The sequence below is a fragment of the Staurois parvus genome, unplaced genomic scaffold (genome assembly GCF_062004578.1).
Source record: "Staurois parvus isolate SC_StPar_1 unplaced genomic scaffold, SC_StPar_1.0 ptg001582l, whole genome shotgun sequence".
NCBI lineage: Eukaryota > Metazoa > Chordata > Amphibia > Anura > Ranidae > Staurois > Staurois parvus.
The window spans coordinates 2,750-20,136 of NW_028319378.1; the positions used below are offsets into that span (position 1 = coordinate 2,750).

A 17,387-nucleotide genomic window follows, 5' to 3' on the forward strand; every position below is an offset into this window, starting at 1 on the left:
CACCTGAATCACACGATATGGAGGGGATCGGAACACCTGAATCACACGATCTGGAGGGGATCGGAGCACCTGAATCACACGATCTGGAGGGGATCGGAGCACCTGAATCACACGATCTGGAGGGGATCGGAGCACCTGAATCACACGATCTGGAGGGGATCGGAGCACCTGAATCACACGATCTGGAGGGGATCGGAGCACCTGAATCACACGATCTGGAGGGGATCGGAGCACCTGAATCACACGATCTGGAGGGGATCGGAGCACCTGAATCACACGATCTGGAGGGGATCGGAGCACCTGAATCACACGATCTGGAGGGGATCGGAGCACCTGAATCACACGATCTGGAGGGGATCGGAGCACCTGAATCACACGATAGGGGGGGGGGGGAATTGGAACACCTGAATCACACGATACGGGGGGATTGGAACACCTGAATCACACGATACGGGGGGATTGGAACACCTGAATCACACGATAAGGGGGGATTGGAACACCTGAAATCACACGATAAGGGGGGATTGGAACACCTGAAATCACACGATACGGGGGGGATCGGAACACCTGAACCTGAATCACATGATACGGGGGGGGGGGGGGAATATAATGTGTATATACACACACAATGTATGAGGAATACTCGGAGTATACACACAATGTATCAGTGAAGGAGGAGATACAATGTAACATCTCCGGATGTCAGTCCTCGGGTCTATCACCGGGGAGGGGCACCGTCCACACCCACCGATGTCTCAGCACTGTCCCCCTCCCCTCGGTCCCGGTCTCACCTGTCCTCCTCCTCCTCCTCCCGGTCCCATCTCCGCTCTCCACCTTCCGCCTTTCCACCCTGAACCGCTCCAGCCCCGCCCACCAGCTGTCATTCAGCCCGCCCACCACATACCAAGATATTGGCGTAATGACCCGCCCCCTTCCATTCAACTCCGCCCCCTATGGAGTTCTATAGGTCGGGCGGTGACTACACGTGCTCCTCCCACAATGTCCGCTCCGTGTTGTCACCCCGAAGTTGGGGGGATAGAGAGGAACCAGCCGGGAGAGATCACAGCCGATCATTGTGTGTAATCCGTACAATCCATCGGGGGGTGGGGACCGGAGAGGGAGATACATAACCCCCCCCCCAGTACAACCCCCCCAACCAGGGCCGGTGCTAGTAGACTATATTATGCCCCGAGCGACATCACCTACAGCACCCCCCCCCCCAAGAACAAAATAAAACTTCACCCCTCCTATCACATCCCCTCTCCTACCACCAATTCCCCCCAAATCCCCCCTCCTAGTACACCCCCCAAATCCCCCCTCCTAGTACACCCCCCATCCCCTCTCCTACCACCAATCACTCCCCAAATCCCCTTCCTAGAACACCCCCCATCCCCTCTCCTACCACCCATCCCCCCCAAATCCCCCCTCCTAGTACACCACCCACCCCCCACCCCCAAATCCCACCTCCTATTACACCCCCCATCCCCTCTCCTACCACCAATCACTCTCCAAATCCCTTTCCTAGAACACCCCCCATCCCCTCTCCTACCACCCATCCCCCCCAAATCCCCCCTCCTAGTACACCACCCACCCCCCACCCCCAAATCCCCCTCCTAATACACCCCCCAAATCCCCCTCCTAGTACACCCCCCATCCCCTCTCCTACCACCCATCCCCCCCAAATCCCCCCTCCTAGTACACCACCCACCCCCCACCCCCAAATCCCCCTCCTAATACACCCCCCAAATCCCCCTCCTAATACACCCCCCAATCCCCCCTCCTGATACACCTCCCCATCCCCTCTCCTAGCACAAATCCCCCCTCCACAAGGTTGCAGGTTGGGCCCCGGGGATGTAGAGGGGGACTTATATATATAAATCAGACTTCACTAGCTGCATGCTTGTTTCAGAGCAGTGACTGAGATACACGTGTGGCCCCTGTGCCCCCCCCCCCCCCTCGGGTGATCTCTTTCATTATTCTACCTACACTGAGCGCTGGGACCCGGAATCAGAATGACGGCCCCCCAGGTATCTCCACCAATCAGCATCCTCATACTGTGACCATGACAGAGACTTTGGGGGGATTACCCTGAGACTGGAGCTCTGTACCCCACAACCAATCAGCTTCCTCCTGCTCCGGTCTTAGTACATCCCCCTCATTGTGTCCTCACTGTGAATATTGGAGGGAAGAGGATTAGACACAGCTCCGGGGGGGGGGGGGGTATAATTAGGGCTCAGTATAGGGCTCCCCCCAACATCCCTTAATCCCTACACCAGGGGGAGGCGCCCTCCAGTTGTACAACTACAAGTCTACAGTGTCAGCCATGGGGGTGGGCAGGGGGGCAGCTGCCCTGGGCACTGCGAGGTGGGGGAGCACCATAAGGAATGTCGGGGGAGGGGATTTGTGCTGGGAGTTCTAAAAGGGGAAATTTGGAGGGAGGGGTGCTAGGAGTAGCGATTTGGGGGATTTGCGCTAGGAGGGGGATTTGCGCTACGATAGAGGGGGAAGATGTGAAGTTGGGGGAAGGGATTTTTGTTGGGAGGGGCAATTCGGGGCAGCAGGGGGTAAGAATTGTTCTAAGAGGGGAAGTTTGGAGGGAGGGGTGCTAGGAGTGGCGGTTTGGGAGATTTGTGCTAGGAGGGGGGATTTGTCCTAGGATGGAGGGGGAGGATTATGAGTTGGGGGGAAGGGATTTGTGTTGGGAGGGGGAGTTTGGGGCAGCAGGGGGTAAGAATTGTTCTAAGAGGGGAAATTTGGAGGAAGGGGTGCTAGGAGTGGCGGTTTGGGAGATTTGCCCTAGGAGGGGGGATTTGTGCTAGGATGGAGGGGGAGGATTAGGAGTTGGGAGGGGAAATTTGGGGGGGAGCAGCAGGGGGTAAGAATTGTTCTAGGAGGGGAAATGTGGAGGGAGTGGTGCTAGGAGTGGCGATTTGGGGAATGGGGGGTAGGATTTGGAGTTGGGGGGGATTTGTATTGGGAGGGGGAATCTGAGTCGGTCACCCTGGGCTCTAGATGACCTTGTCCCGGAGTCAGATCATGCTCAGGAGTCCGCCTCCCAAGTAGCTCCACCCCTCAGGCGTCACCATTACCGTCCCGTGGCCCCTGCAGCTTCCTGGTGTATCTGCGAATGTGTGCCAACCCAACCCCCGCTTCTAATGTGGACTGTGAGACGGGACAATCCGGTTGGCTGCCAGGAAGTCGGGAATTTTTCTTCATTGTTGTTTGGGGAGATATTCTTTCCTGGGACGCAGATCAGCACCGCATGATACTTGTTGTGAGGGGCCCCTCTATGTGCTGCAGACGTAGTGGGAGGCCATAGCTGCTCTAATTAAATGGCTCTGGCCCTCTGCAGACATTATGGGGCCTTCAGTAGACATTATGGGGCCCTCAGTAGACATTAAGGGGTCCTCAGAAGACATTATCTGGTCCTCAACAGACATTATGTTGTCCTTAACAAAGATAATGGGGCCCCCCCAGTAGACATATAGCCCTCAGTAGACATTATGGGGCCCTCAGTAGACATTATGTGGCCCTCAGTAGACATTATGGGGCCCTCAGTAGACATTATGTGGCCCTCAGTAGACATTATGGGGCCCTCAGTGGACATTATGGGGCCCTCAGTAGACATTAAGGGGCCCTCAGAAGACATTATCTGGTCCTCAACAGACATTATGTTGTCCTTAACAAAGATAATGGGGCCCCCCCAGTAGACATATAGCCCTCAGTAGACATTATGGGGCCCTCAGTAGACATTATGTGGCCCTCAGTAGACATTATGGGGCCCTCAGTAGACATTATGTGGCCCTCAGTAGACATTATGGGGCCCTCAGTGGACATTATGGGGCCCTCAGAAGACATGTCCTTAGCAGAGATAATGGGGCCCCCCCAGTAGACATATAGCCCTCAGTAGACATTATGGGGCCCTCAGTAGACATTATGTGGCCCTCAGTAGACATTATGGGGCCCTTAGTGGACATTATGGGGCCCTCAGAAGACATTATGTGGTCCTTGACAGACATGTCCTTAGCAGAGATAATGGGGCCCCCCCAGTAGACATATAGCCCTCAGTAGACATTATGTGGCCCTCAGTAGACATGTGATCATATGTAGACATTATGGGGCCCTCGGTAGGCATTATGGGGCCCTCAGTAGACGTTATGGGGCCCTCGGTAGACATTATGGGGCCCTTAGCAGACATTATGGGGCCCTCATTAGACATTATGAGGCCCTCAGTTGACATTATGCAGCCCTTGGTAGACGTTGTGAGGCCCTTGGTGGTCATTATGGGGCCCTCGAAAGACATTATGTAGCCCTTAGCAGATGTTATGGGGCCCTCGGTAGACATTATGTGGCCCTCAGTGGACATTATGGGGCCCTGGGTAGACATTATGTGGCCCTTAGTAGACATTATGGGGGCCTCGAAAAAGACATTATGTAGCCCTTAGCAGATGTTATGGGGCCCTCAGTAGACGTTATGTGGCCCTCAGTGAACGGTATGTGGCCCTCAGTGGACGTTATGTGGCCGTTAGCAGACATTACGGGCTCTCAGTAGATGTTATGTTGTCCTCAGTGGACATTATGGGGCCCTGGGTAGACATCATGGGGCCCTCGAAAGACATGTAGCCCTTAGCAGACATTATGGGGTCCTCAGTAGACGTTATGTAGCCCTTGGTAGACATTATGAGGTCTTTGGTAGATATTATGGGGCCCTCAGTGGACATTATGGGGCCCTCAGTGGACATTATGGGGCCCTCAGTGGACATTATGCGGCCCTCAGTGGACATTATGGGGCCCTCAGTGGACATTATGGGGCCCTCAGTGGACATTATGTATTATGTGGCCCTCAGTGGACATTATGTGGCCCCATTCAGTCTTGCAGACCCGCTGTATGGGGAGGGGCCCCCTGCTGGAGGATTGTGGGAGATGCAGAAACTAGAAGAAGACCCCGGACACGGATACAAAGAGATGATTTATATTTCATATAAGGACAATTCTTCCATTTTCAGCTGCAGACGACCCCCGACATTACCGCCCCCTCTTCAGGTCTTCCATCGCCACTAAAGCCGCGTTACGTCCTGACGCTCCCATGACTCCGCCCCCTAAAAAGAAAAGACACTTTGATGAATGGAACATTCCGGAGTCAGGGGGATCGGACGTAGAAACGTTTTATCTGATATTTTGTATTCTATCTTTTCTTCTCCACGGAGGGGGCGGAGCTCTAGATATGGGCGCTGATCACGTGAGCGAGGATCCTGCGACATCTGACTGGCGATATGGCGTTCAATAATGGCGGTGACACCCCCCACACTAATCACACAGATCCAAACCGATCGATAAATCCTCATGGAGGATGTAACATTACTTCAATCCTTCTAACTTTGCAGCTTTGCCTGGCAGTACTCGGGTCGTCGGTTCGAATCCCAACCACGGCACCACCTGACTGGAGTGTGCATGTACTCCCTGTGCCTGCGTGGGTTTCCTGCAGGTACTCTGGTTTCCTCCCACACTCCAAAGACATGCTGGTAGGTGAATTGGCTCCTGTCTAAATTGACCCTAGTATGTGTATGTATGAATGTTAGGGACGTTCCTCAGGGGCGGGGCCTGATGTGAATGTACAGTATATATGTAATCTGCTGCATACATTTTATTATTTTCTATTCTATTCTTTTTTTGTTCTATTCGTTTCTGTTTTATGCCTTTATTCCCTATTGTATTCTATTCTATTCCTTTATTCCCTATTGTATTCTATTCTATTCCTTTATTCCCTATTGTATTCTATTCTATTCCTTTATTCCCTATTGTATTCTATTCCTTTATTCTCTATTGTATTCTATTCTATTCCTTTATTCTCTATTGTATTCTATTCTATGCCTTTATTCCCTATTGTATTCTATTCTATTCCTTTATTCCCTATTGTATTCTATTCTATTCCTTTATTCTCTATTGTATTATATTATATTCCTTTATTCCCTATTGTATTCTATTCTATTCCTTTATTCCCTATTGTATTCTATTCCTTTATTCTCTATTGTATTCTATTCTATTCCTTTATTCCCTATTGTATTCTATTCCTTTATTCTCTATTCTATTCTATTCTTTTATTTTCTGTTTTTTTCTTTTCTATTTGATTCCTTTATTTTCTATTTAGTTCTATTCTATTTTTTTTTGTTCTATTCTTTTCTGTTTTATGTCTTTATTCTCTATTTTATTCTATTCTTTTATTTTCTATTCTATTCTTTTTGAATTTCATAAGATGGCTCTTTTCTAACACGAATACACAATGGGGTTTATTTACTAAAGCTGGAGGGTGTAACATCCGGCTCACCTCTGTGCAGAAACCAATCAGCTTCTACCTTCAGCTTGTCCAATGAAGCTTCAGCAATGAAACCTGGAAGCTGATTGGTTCCTGTGCAGAGGTGAGCCGCGTTTTGCACTCTCCCGCTTTAGTAAATCCCCCCCAACAGTCTGAAGGAAATCGGCAACAACAGTCAGCAATATCTTTACATTTCAGATTTGTTTCGAATTTGATTCAAACTCAGATAATTTGTTGTTTTTTATTCATTTAAACTCTTTATTATCGTAATTTGGACATTCGGATCCATCCCGATCTTCAGATAACGAAAAGTTTGTCCGAATCTTCCATCTGGAACGACGCAAACCGCACGTGCGTATCGTAGAAGGACGCGGTCCCGGCAGCTGCAGAGCCACTCGTTGTGTTTGTACATTTCATTCGAAGGGAAATGTCATCATAAAATCATTTACAAATCAGCGCTGAACGACCTCGTCCAATGAATGAGCGTTCGGCCAATCAGCAGAAGCGTCAGGGGGAACGCAAAGCACAAAGATCTCCACTTCCTCCAATCATCGCATTTACATGAGAAAGAGGAAGCTGCCAGACGTGCAAAAATATCGGCCACCGCAGCATCAGCTGCAATCAGTCGTGCAATCAGCATTCTCGCTTGTTGCCATGTAAACACAGACTTGTCTCCCAGATAGAAAAAAGAACAGGAAACGTTTCACAAGATGAAGAAGTCATCAGACCGGTTATGTGTCGGCAGCAAGAAAAGTGACGTTCAGAGGAATTGTAAACCGAATCAAGAAGAAAAAAATATATATATATATACACAACGAGAGATGCATATACAGTGGGGATGGAAAGTTTGGGCCCCTGCAGAGTTAATATCTTGTACTGCCCCCTTTGGCAAGTATCACGGCTTGTAAACGCTTTTTGTAGCCAGCCAAGAGTCTTTCAGTTCTTGTTTGAGGTATCTTTGCCCATTCTTCCTTACAAAAGTCTTCCAGTTCTTTGAGATTTCTGGGCTGTCTGTCAGCACGGCTCTTTTAAGGTCTATCCATAGATTTTCAATTATGTTGAGGTCAGGAGATTGTGAAGGCCATGGCAAAACCTTCAGTTTACGCCTCTTGATGTAATCCCCCGTGGATTTCCAGGTGTGTTTAGGATCATTATCCATTTGTAGAAGCCATCCTCTCTTTAACTTCAGCTTTTTCACAGATGGCATCAAGTTACCATCCAAAATTTGCTGAAATTTTATTGAATCCATTTTTCCTTCTACTGGTGAGATGTTCCCTGTGCCACTGGCTGCAACACAACCCCAAAGCATGATTGATCCAACCCCATGCTTCACAGTTGGACAGAGGTTCTTTTCATTCAATTCTGTGCCCCTTCTTCTCCAAACGTACATTTGCTCATTCCGGCCAAAAAGTTCCATTTTAACCTCATCGGTCCACAGAACTTGTTTCCAGAATGTATCTGGCTTGTCTATATGTTCATTTGCAAAGTTCAAACGATGATTTTTGTGGTGAGGACGTAGAAGAGGTTTTCTTCTGATGACTCTTCCATGAAGACCATATTTGTACAAGTATCTCTTTATAGTGGAATAGTGACCACAACTCCAGTGTCTGCCAGATCTTTCTGGAGGGATCGTGCCGTCAAACGTGGGTTTTGAATTGTTTTTCTCACAATCCTGCGAGCTGTTCTGTCTGATATTTTTCTTGGTCTTCCAGATCTTGCTTTAACTTCCACTGTTCCTGATGACTGCCATTTCTTAATTCCATTCCGAACAGAGGATATTGACATCTGAAAACGCTTTGCTATCTTCTTATAGCCTTCTCCAGCTTTGTGAGCATCAACTATTTTCAGTTTCAGTTTTCTAGACAACTGCTTAGAAGAACCCATGGTGCTGATTGTTGGGGCAAGGTCAGATGAGTCGGGGCATTTAAAACCTTTGAGATTGACATCACCTGGTCTTCCCAGACGATGATTGAGAACAATCCATGACACTGGCAGGTCTCAGCTTGGCAAAGGGGACAGTGCATGCTATAAATTCTGCAGGGGGCCCAAACTTTTGCAGACGCCATTTTTTTGTTTTCTGTTATTTTGAAAGTGTAAATGATGGAAATAAAATCTAACTTTTGTTGACATATTATAAGAATGTCTAATCTGTAATTTGATGCCTTTTGGAGATTTTTCCATCTTTCCTTGGCTTCTTTATGCACATTAATACACATTTTTAGCTGGGGTGCCCAAACTTTCCATCCCCACTGTATATATACACAGGGGCGGGCTGACAACACATGGGGCCCCCAGGCAATAGGGGATCATGGGGCCCCTGTGTCCTTGTCCAAACTCGAAAAAGGTACCAGGGGCATCTCATGGGGCCCCCTACTGACCCCGGGCCCTCAGGCAGTGGCCAAGTTTCCAAATAGTCAGTCCGCCCCTGTATATATATATATATACAGAGAGATAGATACATACAGTTGTGTTCAGAATAATATCAGTGTGTTGAAAAAAGTGAGTAAAGCTGCAAATCCTTCTAATCCTTTTATTTCCATCCACACAAATGCATTGGGAACACGACACATTCTATTCCAAATCACAACATGAAGAAAAATACATCAAATTTGTGTTGTTCCTCTAAAAAAATGGAAGAAAAGTGAATATTAGACGGTTCAAAAAAATCTCAGTGTTTGTATTCTTCTTTCCAAACTCCAACATTCACTATATAAACTGAGAAATGTTTGAAGATTTTGCTTTCCTTTGAATGACTTCATGAATATTTGGTTGTAGTCGCACTGTTTCTGAGAACTGCTGTACATCTGTGTTGCATGGAGTCCCCCAACTTCTGGCCCCTGTGATCAGGTATTCCAACCCAGGATGATTGGACCACATTCCACAGTTCTTCTCTATTTCTTGGTTTGGCCTCAGAAACGGCATTTTTGATGTCACCCCACAAGTTTTCTATTGGATGAAGATCCGGGGATTGGGCTGGCCACTCCATAACGTCCATCTTGTTGGTCTGGAACCAAGATGTTGCATGTTTACTGGTGTGTTTGGGGTTGTTGTCTTGTTGGAACCCCCATTTCAAGGGCATTTCCTCTTCAGCATAAGGCAGCATGACCTCTTCAAGTATTCTGATGGATTCAAACTGATCCATGATCCCTGGTATGTGATAAATAGGCCCAACACCGTAGTATGAGGAACATCCCCATATCATGATGCTTGCACCACCATGCTTCACGGTCTTCACAGTGTACTGTGGCTTGAATTCAGTGTTTGGGGGTCGTCTGACAAACTGTCTCCGCCCACTAGACCCAAAAAGAACAATCTTACTTTCATCAGCCCACAAAATGTTGCGTCATTTCTCTTTAGGCCAGTCAATGTGCTCTTTGGCAGATTGTAACCTCTTCAGCACACGTCTTTTTCCCAACAGTGGGACTTTGCGGGGACTTCTTGCAGATAGCTTGGCTTCACATCGGCGTCTTCTAATTGTAACAGTCCTCACAGGGAACGTCACACCTTCTTTCATCTTCCTGGAGCTGATTGTTGGCTGAGTCCTCACAGGGAACGTCACACCTTCTTTCATCTTCCTGGAGCTGATTGTTGGCTGAGTCCTCACAGGGAACGTCACACCTTCTTTCATCTTCCTGGAGCTGATTGTTGGCTGAGTCCGCCCCATTTTGGCTATTCTTCTATCCATTCCAATGGTAGTTTTTCGCTTTCTTCCGCGTCTTTCAGGTTTTGGTTGCCATTTTAAAGCATTTGCCATCATTTTAGCTGAGCAGCCGATCATTTTCTGCACTTCTTTATATGTTTTCCACTCTCCAATCAACTTTGTAATCAAGGTACGCTGTTCTTCTGAACAATGTCTGGAACCACCCATTTTCCTCAGAATTTCAGAGAGAAATGCACTGTAACCAGCATGTCCAACATTTGCTGCCTTCCTTCCTTAAATAAGGGCAATCATTGCCACCTGTTTATCAAAGAATGAATGACCTCACTAATAGAACTCCACACGGCGATTATTGTGAACACGCCCCTTTCAATGAGTGATTCAATGACACAGAATCAGCAGCATGCATGACCAGCACTGTTAGGCGGCACTGATAGGCAGTACTGATGGGCACTGATAGGCAGCACTGATGCACACTGACTGGCACTGATAGATGGTACTGACTGGCACTGATAGGCAGCTCAGATGGGCACTGATTTGTGGCATTGATGTGGCACTGATGAGCACTGGCAGTTGGCATTGATGGACACTGACAGGTGGCACTGCTGGGGCTACACTGAGCAGTGCCCTGATGATCAGTGTAGATGCCCCCTCCGAGGAATGCCAATTACCAGCTCTCCTCTCCTGTCAGCGTGACAGCTGGTGAGGAGAGGAATGCCGATAACAGGCATTTCCCTATTTACATGCGAACAGCTGTGATTGGACACAGCTGATCACATGACCGAGCTTTTTCCGTTGATCGGACACAGTGCACCACGCGCTGGCCCCCGAAGCTGCGCACGCGCGGTTAGAGTGGGAAGACGTCAAATGACACCCTCCCAGAACGAGAGCGCCGCCTTGCGCCCGTCATTTCCTTATATGGGAGACGGTTAAAAATATATATTTTTTAATATATTCTTCAGATTTTTTTTAACATATAAAAAGTCATTTTAACATATATTTGTAAATACATTCCAAAAATGTAGATTTGTATTTTTAAAAATATTTTTGATATAATTTGTAATAAAAACGCATTTCAACATGCAGTATAATATATATTGTAATATATTTGGAAATATATTGAATACGGCCAATTATTGTAGCATTTCAAATCTATGTCAATATATTTGGGAAGAATATTTTAAAAATATATTTCAAATTTATTTTTCTTCCATGTGGGTCACCAGGACAGGAAGCGGGATGACGTCTCTCCAGTGGGGACAGGCAGCTATACCGACCCTGCAGAGGTTCTGGTTCGGCTCCTTTACAAACCTAACACTGCTCTGTACTGTTCAGCATTCCTATTGGTTGAGCTCAGATCATATCTCACCTGGATGAGCTCCGCTGCCGCACAGGTACAGCCCTTGTACAGGTGATCTGTAATTGGAGAACCCCGGCCCGGGGCGTGCGAAATATAACTGATCCAGGGACATACTTCCATGGAAAATATTCTGTGCAGGAAACAAAGGAGAGCCGGGATCAGAGCCAAGCCGGAAACAACATGTATGTTCAGAAGGAGATGGTGATACACGGTAAGAAATGTACATGTTCCCCTATGACCTCTATGACCAATCAGGCTCTATATCCCGTCACACACTGGCTCAGGCCAGGCACTCAGAAATTGGTCGGCCAATGTCAACCAGCAACCAAACAGATTGATGGAACCCACAGCCAGCAGTTTCTATTGATGAAATGATCTACAGCAGCCATTCCCAGCCAGGGTTCCTCCAGGGGTTCTAGGGGATCCTAGAGCTGTGCTTGGTTGGCCTCCTATTTCTGGCTCCGGCATAGTTCCAAGGTAGGCGGCAAGACACCAATGATCTTTTTTGGCTGCCTGTAAAGCTGGGTGCTGTTCCTACAGGCCACCAATATAAGGGCACATTCCTATTGGCCCACAATGAACTGGTTTTAGCAGGGCTTCCCCGAGACCTTCACATTATTTCAAGGGTTCCTATGGGGTTACAAAGTTGGGAAAGGCTGATCTGGAGAGTTGGTGGTAGGTTGCCTTCATCTGATGAAAGACCAGCCGGCAACAACAGACCCCCTCCCTCAGCAGTAGATCCATTCCAGCAACAATTGACCCATCAGCAACAATAGACCCCGCTTATCAAGATACCCCACCCAGCAACAATAGATTCCCCAGCAGCCAGCAACAATAGACCCCCCTTATCAAGGTACCTCACCCCCACCCAGCATCAATAGACCCCCCTTATCAAGATACCCCACCCAGCAACAATAGATTCCCCAGCAGCCAGCAACAATAGACCCCCGTTATCAAGATACCCCACCCAGCAACAATAGATTCCCCAGCAGCCAGCAACAATAGACCCCCCTTATCAAGGTACCTCACCCCCCACCCAGCAACAATAGATTCCCCAGCAGCCAGCAACAATAGACCCCCCCCTTATCAAGATACCCCACCCAGCAACAATAGATTCCCCAGCAGCCAGCAACAATAGAACCCCCTTATCAAGGTACCTCACCCCCACCCAGCATCAATAGACCCCCCTTATCAAGATACCCCACCCAGCAACAATAGATTCCCCAGCACCCAGCAACAATAGACCCCCCTTATCAAGGTACCTCACCCCCCACCCAGCAACAATAGATTCCCCAGCAGCCAGCAACAATAGACCCCCCCCTTATCAAGATACCCCACCCAGCAACAATAGATTCCCCAGCAGCCAGCAACAATAGAACCCCCTTATCAAGGTACCTCACCCCCACCCAGCATCAATAGACCCCCCTTATCAAGATACCCCACCCAGCAACAATAGATTCCCCAGCAGCCAGAAACAATAGACCCCCCTTATCAAGGTACCTCACCCCCCACCCAGCAACAATAGATTCCCCAGCAGCCAGCATCAATAGACCCCCCTTATCAAGGTACCTCACCCCCACCCAGCATCAATAGACCCCCCTTATCAAGATACCCCACCCAGCAACAATAGATTCCCCAGCAGCCAGCAACAATAGACCCCCCTTATCAAGGTACCTCACCCCCACCCAGCATCAATAGACCCCCCTTATCAAGATACCCCACCCAGCAACAATAGATTCCCCAGCAGCCAGCAACAATAGACCCCCCTTATCAAGGTACCTCACCCCCCACCCAGCAACAATAGATTCCCCAGCAGCCAGCATCAATAGAACCCCCCCCCCCCTTATCAAGGTACCTCACCCCCCACCCAGCAACAATAGATTCCCCAGCAGCCAGCATCAATAGACCCCCCTTATCAAGGTACCTCACCCCCACCCAGCATCAATAGACCCCCCTTATCAAGATACCCCACCCAGCAACAATAGATTCCCCAGCAGCCAGCAACAATAGACCCCCCTTATCAAGGTACCTCACCCCCCACCCAGCAACAATAGATTCCCCAGCAGCCAGCATCAATAGAACCCCCCCCCCTTATCAAGGTACCTCACCCCCCACCCAGCAACAATAGATTCCCCAGCAGCCAGCATCAATAGACCCCCCTTATCAAGGTACCTCACCCCCACCCAGCATCAATAGACCCCCCTTATCAAGATACCCCACCCAGCAACAATAGATTCCCCAGCAGCCAGCAACAATAGACCCCCCCCCTTATCAAGGTACCTCACCCCCCACCCAGCAACAATAGATTCCCCAGCAGCCAGCATCAATAGACCCCCCCCCCCTTATCAAGGTACCTCACCCCCCACCCAGCAACAATAGATTCCCCAGCAGCCAGCAACAATAGACCCTCCCCCCCCTTATCAAGGTACCTCACCCCCCACCCAGCAGCAATAGATTCCCCAGCAGCCAGCAACAATAGACCCCCCTTATCAAGATACCCCACCCAGCAACAATAGATTCCCCAGCAGCCAGCAACAATAGACCCCCCCCCCCTTATCAAGGTACCTCGCCCCCCACCCAGAACCAATAGATTCCCCAGCAGCCAGCATCAATAGACCCCCCCCCCCTTATCAAGGTACCTCACCCCCCACCCAGCATCAATAGACCCTCTAGCACCCCTCACCATTTCATACATTCAGTGCTGGAGGTGCGTTCCCCCCCATTCCCGCTGACAAGAAGCCCCGCCCACAGGTAACCCCCGATAGAAGCTGGCTGTATTTTATTGTGTTATAATCTATGCAATCATTTCTGTTAATTGACTTTTAGACACAAAATACCAGAAAATGTCCAATATAATGTGGAAACAATCAACCCAACGGAGCCGACGATCCAACATTTCATAAATAACAACTCTGGAAGGTGGAAGATATCAGATAAAACAGAACAAAAGTGCCGTCTGGCCTTCTTATACTTCAGTGGATTTGCAGTGCGGCCCTTCAATAAACACGACTTTTATGTGTCACGCCCTGTCCTGCCGGAGGCGTCTCTTCCACGACTACACTGCCAGGTATACGCACTGCCAACCTCCAATACACTGCCAACCTCCAATACACTGCCAACCTCTAATACACTGCCAACCTCCAATACACTGCCAACCTCCAATACACTGCCAGCCTCCAATACACTGCCAGCCTCCAATACACTGCCAGCCTTCAATACACTGCCAACCTCCAATACACTGCCAACCTCCAATACACTGCCAACCTCCAATACACTGCCAGCCATCAATACACTGCCAGCCTCCAATACACTGCCAGCCTCCAATACACTGCCAACCTCCAATACACTGCCAACCTTCAATACACTGCCAACCTCCAATACACTGCCAACCTTCAATACACTGCCAACCTCCAATACACTGCCATCCTTCAATACACTGCCAACCTCCAATACACTGCCAGCCTTCAATACACTGCCAACCTCCAATACACTGCCAACCTCCAATACACTGCCAGCCTTCAATGCACTGCCAACCTCCAATACACTGCCAACCTTCAATACACTGCCATCCTTCAATACACTGCCAACCTCCAATACACTGCCAGCCTTCAATACACTGCCAACCTGCAATACACTGCCAACCTCCAATACACTGCCAGCCTTCAATACACTGCCATCCTTCAATACACTGCCAGCCTCCAATACACTGCCAACCTGCAATACACTGCCAACCTCCAATACACTGCCAACCTCCAATACACTGCCATCCTTCAATACACTGCCAACCAATGACTGTGACCGGCAGCCTGTCAATGACTGTGACCAACGGTCTGCCAATCACTGTGATCGGCAACCTGCCAATGACTGTGACCGGCAACCTGCCAATGACTGTGACCAACGGTCTGCCAACGACTGTGACCGGCGGTCTGCCAATGACTGTGACCGACAGTCTGCCAATCACTGTGACCGGCAACCTGCCAATGACTGTGACCAACGGTCTGCCAATCACTGTGACCGGCAACCTGCCAATGACTGTGACCGGCAACCTGCCAATGACTGTGACCGGCAACCTGCCAATGACTGTGACCAACGGTCTGCCAATGACTGTGACCGGCGGTCTGCCAATGACTGTGACCAATGGTCTGCCAATGACTGTGACCAACGGTCTGCCAACGACTGTGACCGACGGTCTGCCAACGACTGTGACCGACGGTCTGCCAACGACTGTGACCAACGGTCTGCCAATGACTGTGACCGGCAACCTGCCAATGACTGTGACCAACGGTCTGCCAATGACTGTGACCGGCAACCTGCCAATGACTGTGACCAACGGTCTGCCAATGACTGGGACCAACGGTCTGCCAAAGACTGTGACCGGCGGTCTGCCAATGACTGTGACCAATGGTCTGCCAATGACTGTGACCGGCGGTCTGCCAATGACTGTGACCAACGGTCTGCCAATGACTGTGACCAATGGCCTGCCAACGACTGTGACCGGCGGTCTGCCAATGACTGTGACCGGCAGTCTGCCAATGACTGTGACCGGCAGTCTGCCAATGACTGTGACCAACGGTCTGCCAATGACTGTGACCGGCAACGTGCCAATGACTGTGACCGGCGGTCTGCCAAAGACTGTGACCGGCGGTCTGCCAATGACTGTGACCAACGGTCTGCCAAGGACTGTGACCAACGGTCTGCCAAGGACTGTGACCAATGGTCTGCCAACGACTGTGACCAACGGTCTGCCAACGACTGTGACCAACGGTCTGCCAATGACTGTGACCGGCGGTCTGCCAATGACTGTGACCGGCGGTCTGCCAATGACTGTGACCGGCGGTCTGCCAATGACTGTGACCGGCGGTCTGCCAATGACTGTGACCAACGGTCTGCCAATGACTGTGACCGGCAACCTGCCAATGACTGTGACCAACGGTCTGCCAATGACTGTGACCGGCAACCTGCCAATGACTGTGACCAACGGTCTGCCAATGACTGGGACCAACGGTCTGCCAAAGACTGTGACCAATGGTCTGCCAATGACTGTGACCGGCGGTCTGCCAATGACTGTGACCAATGGTCTGCCAATGACTGTGACCAATGGTCTGCCAATGACTGTGACCAATGGTCTGCCAATGACTGTGACCGGCGGTCTGCCAATGACTGTGACCAATGGCCTGCCAACGACTATGACCAACGGTCTGCCAATGACTGTGACCGGCGGTCTGCCAATGACTGTGACCGGCGGTCTGCCAACGACTGTGACCGGCGGTCTGCCAATGACTGTGACCGGCAGTCTGCCAATGACTGTGACCGGCGGTCTGCCAATGGCTGTGACCGGCGGTCTGCCAACGACTGTGACCAATGGTCTGCCAATGACTGTGACCAACGGTCTGCCAATGACTGTGACCAACAGTTTGCCAACCACTGCTCATTCCACCCCAGCTCTCAATACTAGGACATGATTGCAGGGATCACATTCCATTTTATAAAGCATTGGCAGTACAAGGGCAGCCTGAACCACCAGAATGTACATACCCCTCCAGGGAGGCCGAATATCTCCTCCAGGTCGGGCGGTGTGAGGACGTCTCTGCCAATCACAGATGACTTGAACCCCGGAGCGTATTTCTCGATCCAGCCGAACACTGAAAGGAATAATAAGGAGACAGGTTGTTGGTTTCAGGAAAATGGTCACCCGGCTCTACAATATCACCCGCCGTTATTAGCTGGAGCCCAGCGGTCCAGAGCGCCCATGTTCTACCATAAAGTGTTATCATAGTTCCATAGTTAGTCTGGCTGAAAAAAAGACAAAAGTCCATCCAGTTCAACCATTAAAAAAATCCTCCACCCACAGTTGATCCAGAGGAAGGCAAAAACCCAGCAAAGCACGATCCAATCTGCTCCTGTAGGGGAAAATATTCCTTCCTGATCCCCCGAGAGGCAATCGGATATTCCCTGGATCAATATTCGGATATTCCCTGGATCAATATTCGGATATTCCCTGGATCAATATTCGGATATTCCCGGGATCAATAATCGGATATTCCCTGGATCAATAA

At 49.5% G+C, this 17,387-nt stretch overlaps 1 protein-coding gene across 1 annotated transcript in view; it reads right to left on the bottom strand.

Moving 5' to 3' along the window:
- Positions 1-4,958: 4,958 nt before the first annotated feature.
- The window catches only part of PYROXD2 (pyridine nucleotide-disulphide oxidoreductase domain 2), a 103,849-nt gene continuing 91,420 nt past the window's right edge, over positions 4,959-17,387 (bottom strand). The window contains exons 14-16 of the mRNA XM_089662889.1: positions 16,867-16,973; positions 11,341-11,461; positions 4,959-5,099 (exon numbers count right to left, since the gene is read on the bottom strand). Of these exons, the coding sequence (XP_089519015.1) occupies positions 5,026-5,099; positions 11,341-11,461; positions 16,867-16,973 (302 nt within the window). The 3' untranslated portion in view covers positions 4,959-5,025. The remainder of the gene's footprint in view (positions 5,100-11,340; positions 11,462-16,866; positions 16,974-17,387) is intronic.